Source organism: Hippopotamus amphibius, chromosome 1 (assembly GCF_030028045.1).
Source record: "Hippopotamus amphibius kiboko isolate mHipAmp2 chromosome 1, mHipAmp2.hap2, whole genome shotgun sequence".
In the NCBI taxonomy this organism is placed as follows: Eukaryota; Metazoa; Chordata; class Mammalia; order Artiodactyla; family Hippopotamidae; genus Hippopotamus; species Hippopotamus amphibius.
The window spans coordinates 33,906,408-33,911,233 of NC_080186.1; the positions used below are offsets into that span (position 1 = coordinate 33,906,408).

At 55.0% G+C, this 4,826-nt stretch overlaps 1 protein-coding gene across 1 annotated transcript; it reads left to right on the plus strand.

The window, feature by feature from the left end:
- The first annotated feature begins 1,785 nt into the window (after positions 1 to 1,785).
- GUCA2B (guanylate cyclase activator 2B) lies at positions 1,786 to 4,590 on the plus strand. Its single transcript, XM_057718362.1, has 3 exons — positions 1,786 to 1,901; positions 3,075 to 3,261; positions 4,480 to 4,590. The coding sequence occupies exons 1-3, from the start codon at positions 1,809 to 1,811 to the stop codon at positions 4,539 to 4,541; spliced, it is 342 nt and encodes a 113-aa protein (XP_057574345.1). The 5' UTR covers positions 1,786 to 1,808; the 3' UTR covers positions 4,542 to 4,590.
- Positions 4,591 to 4,826: the final 236 nt, after the last annotated feature.

A 4,826-nucleotide genomic window follows, 5' to 3' on the forward strand; every position in this document is an offset into this window, starting at 1 on the left:
TCCTTTGGGATGAGACTGTCCACTTTTTCCTCACCATAGCCATCGTGAAGTTGTCCGTTATTCCCTCCACTTACTGATGAAGACATGGAGGCTCGGAGAAGCCACCCAAGGTCACACAGGTGAGAAGTTCTGGAGCCTGGGTTTGAGCCCAGATCTCCTTACCTCCAAGGCCTGTGTTCCTTCTACCATAAGCTGAGCAGAGGCAAGAATTCCAGAGAGAAAGTATGCTGCTCACACAGGGCTTGAACTTGTTGGGCCTGAAAAATGAATTTCACCTGTAAAAGGAAGACAATCCATATCCCATCCCATCAGATGCAATGGGATGATGCCCAGAGGAGAGCACGGCATCTGCGCTTTCAAGAAAAGAGAGTTATTGCTGCAATGATTATTTCAGTTTACAGATATAAAATCAGGCAAGAGAGTCTATTAAATTCTTCACACTCATAAGAGTAAAGGTTAAAGTCTGGACTCAAAGCAAGACAAAGGAAACACCAAAGTTCACTCAAGCTTTTTTCATTTCATCCCAAGATAAGAAAGAAGGGGATGAGCGCGTCAGTCAGGTGGGAAGCAGCAGAAGCAGGAGATGGGATGAGCTTTGTGCAGCGAGGATCAGCCCTAGGGAACACAGTGGCATCCGATTTTAGTCACAGGTTGGAGAGCGGGCTTGAAATACCCAGATGGGCTACCTGGGCTTCAGTGCAATGTTGCGTATGGGGCGCCTACGCACGCCAGGCTCCGTGCCTGGCAGGGCAGAGCACTGGGATGGGCGCTGTTGACAGCTGCCCGGGCTGGCAGTGGCGATGACGCCCTTGTGGACTTTGCCCACGTCTCCCTGACCCGACCTCCAATCATGGAGGTGGCAGGTCACGCACTGCCTTGAATAGCGACTGTGAGATTAAGCGACTGCGATGGCACGAGTTCCGCACAGACCAGGACGAGCTCAGGCGGGCCCGGGCCCATCGCTCTCACAGCAACCTCAGGTGGCGGGTTCTATCACTATGCCCACTTGATGCAAGAGGAAACTAAGGCTCAGTCAGAGTTGATGTGACTTGCCAAGATCACACAAATGCAGCAGGATCAGGATTTTGAACCCAGATCAGTCTCTCTCCAAGGCAGGTGCTCTTTCTTCCATGCTGGGTTAGGCTATTGGCGTCTGAAAGGCGCCGACAGGTGAGATGGATGACACCTGGCCTGAGTGTACGCCTCACCATGGGAGATGGCGGGCAGAGGCAGGTTGAGAGCCTGGGCAGGGACCGATCAGGAGGATGGGGTCCTTAAATAGAACTGGGGAGAGGAGAGTGGGAGAGACGTGAGTCTGGGGGCAGGGAGAACTCTGAGGTCAGCCTTGTATCTGCCCACCTTGCCCTGGACCAACCTGTCTGTGTGCACCTTTTGACCTGAGGAAACACCCTAGGCTGACCTGGGTCAGATGCCTGAATGCCTGCTCTGCTGTCGACTAGCTCTGTCACCTGGGACAAGGCAGTTTATCTCTGGAGCCTCGTTTTCCCTGTCTGTGAAATGGCCTCCCTCCCACTCCACTGCACAGTGTCTTGTGCACGGGGCAGGCACTTAACACAGTATCGTACTCTGTGTGCTCTGGGCCTCTCTACCCTACCCTATCACCCCCAATCCCTTTCCTGGGAATGGGCTCTGGGCTTGTCAAAATGCCGCCCAGCTGTCAACCCCACCCTGGCTGGCCAGTTAATGAGTGACCAGGGAGCTGGAACCAGGCTTATAAAGAGCTGCCAGCCAGGGAAGCAGGTGGGAGCCAGGTGGACAGCGGCAGGACCCAGAGAGAGCGAAGCGAGATGGCCAGCAGGGCGGTGTCAGGGCTTCTGCTGTGTGGGGTTGCTGTGGTCTTCCTGGTGCTGCTGCAGGGCACACAGTCCGTCTACATCCAGGTTTGTCCTGAAGGTCCTCACGGTGAGAGGCTGGGATGGAGAGGGAATGCTGGGAAACTCACTCTGGACAGCACAGGACCCAGGGCTCAGCCCAACATCCAATCACAGCCCAGGGACCGAAACAGTTGGTGAGTGGGGACAGCTGGAACGAAGATGGCGGCTGTAACAGTGAGGATAATAGTTTTAAGGTATGGTCACCCAGCATCGCTCTCCTCAAAGGCCCATCCCGGTCAGAGGTCCGACGTGGAACAAGACGTGGTCCCTGCCCTTGAAGAGCCCAGAAGGGAAAGGAGACTTCTTTTATGCTCCCACAACTCTCTGTAATCACCCATGTTTGGGGGAGGGTGGGGTGGTCACCAGAAAAACGTTGCCCTGGCAGGCAACTTGAGTTGACACTGCAGGAGGAGCAGGAGGCAGCCAAGCACAGAGGTGGCCGACTGCTCCAGGCAGAGGGCACAGCACAGGCAGAGGCCAGGAGAGAAGACAGCAGGGGTCTGGGTCTCCTTCCAGGGCAGCTGTGACACTAGGAGGAGTCTCTCCGTGGAAGCAGGGCCTGCCTGTGTTGTGGCAGGATGCCACCAGGCTCCTGGGTGGCACATGCCTGACTCTGGGTGGGGACTCCTTGGGAAGGAATAAGGGAATCCTGGGGAGGGGTGTCAGCCTCCCCCTGCAGACTTGACCTTGGAGCCCAACTGGCTAAACTAGGCATTGCCATCATTTTGCATGTAGGTTCAGGGCAATCACGTAGTTATTGAGGGTGCCCTGGGGACCAGGCACCAGAGAGGAGTGGAGTTTGATTATCTCTGTTTGTCAGATGAGGCTCAGAGTGGGGAAGGGACACGCAGCCAGTGGGGAAGAGCTGGAATTTGAACCAACGTTCCCCCTCGCCCCTTCTCCAAACACCACGCCTTTAACCACTGTGCTCCACAGCCCCGCTCATCTCCTAGTTAGCCTGTGGCATGGGGCGGGCGGGGCGGTGGGTGAAGTGCCAGGCACCGCCTCCCACCTCCCACCTCCCAGGCAGTCTTCCGAGAGAGCACGGTCCGACTTTCTGACTCTGTGAGAGCACGGAAGCTCTGGGGAGCCTGGGGAACCTTGGTCTCCTGACAGTGCCCCACCCCCTTCCCTGCTCAAGCTGTGACGCCCTCCCGTCTCCTCTCCCTCCTCCCCTAGTACCAAGACTTCCAGGTTCAGCTGGAATCGGTGAAGTTGCTGAATGACCTGGAGGGGCAATGGGTGCGCAGCCCCCGTCTGCAAGCCCAGAGCCCCCAGTCCTCCTTGTGCCACCACCCGGCCCTGCCGCTGGACCTCCAGCCCATCTGCGCCTCTGAGGAAGCGAGCAGCATCTTCCAGGCCCTGCGTGAGTGCCCTCCCCCCTGCGGAGCCTCCTGCCCCTCATTTTCTCTCCTCCCTACCCCCCAGCTCCTCTACCTCCTGCGGTTTCTATTAAACACCCAGTGTCTGAGAACAGGGAGATTCAAGAAACTCAGCCCCTGGCCTCTCCGGTTTGGGCACTGAAATCAGGCGTGCCAGGAACTCCTCCAGTCCCCGGCAGCCCGGCCGGCGTGATCAGCTGCCTCCAAGATTTCACAGATTGTGGGGAAGAGGACGTAGGAAATGGACCCATAAAAATGATTGCAATGCGGTGGGATGCCGGTGAGGAGGCACAATGGGGACACAGAGAGAGATGGCACACATCCAGGGTGACATAAGAGGATCTGAAAGGCTTCCAAGAGGGGTGACATCTAAGCTGAAATGTGAGGGACGAAACAGCTGGCCAGGAGAATGCAGTGACTGGCTAGTATTTCTTTCTTTTCTTTCTTTTTCTTTTTTATTGGAATACCGTTGATTTACAATGTTGTGTTAGTTTCAGGTGTACAGCAAAGTGACTCAGTTATACATATACATCTATTCATTTTTTAGATACTTTCCTCATGTAGATTATCACAGAATGTTGAATAGAGCTCCATGTGTAGGTGCCTGTTGGTTATCTATCATGTATCGTAGTGCGTGTATCTTCATCCGAAGTTCCTGATTTACCCCTCCCCTCCACCATGTTTTTCCCTTTGGTAGCCATACGTTTGTTTATCTAAGTCTGTTTCTGTTTTGTGAACAAGTTCATTTGTACCTTTTTAAAATTAGATTCCACATATGAGTGATAGCACTGGAAATTTGCCTTCCTCTGTCTGACTTACTTCACTTAGTATGATAATCTCTAGCAGCTGGTATTAATTAAGCACCTACTAAGTGCCAGGCCCTGGGTCAGTCTCTTTGCCTGCAAGCTCTCCTCACAAGCCCTCTGTCAGCTGACACAGTCGATCAGGCAGGAAAACTCAGGCACCGGGCTTAAGTGACTTGCCCAAGCACTGCTAAGAGGACAGGACCTGGGACTTGAGCCCAAGCTGCTCACTCTGCTTCTAAACCTTCTTGCTCTTAATCTATGAGAAAGATGCCAGGCCCCTCTCTCGGAGCCTCTCAGAAGCCGACCTTCTCTGGCTGCCTGGTCAGCGGCTCCCTGGACTACAGATGTTTCAGGTTCAGGTTCAGGTTCAGCTGACCGGTTCTCTCCCCTGTCCAGGGACCATCGCTAACGACAACTGTGAGCTGTGTGTGAACGTTGCCTGTACTGGCTGCAGCTGAGATGGCCCGGGTGCCCTGAGCCCACCCTGGACACCATGCCCCTCAGCCCACCGCCTTCACAGCACCCACCCCCATCCAGGGTCTGGGGTCCCCGCCACCACTGTCATCACCCACCACCCCCGTAGGGCCCGAGCAGCTGGATCTGGCGCAAAGCAGCTGGACCTACGCTTGGAGGAGAGTTTGACCCCTGAGGCAGCCCTGCTGCTGAATAAAGCTTCCTGCCTACACACGGAGTCAGATGTCCATTTGTTCATCCCCAGAAGCCATGGGGAGAGCTTCCTGGGA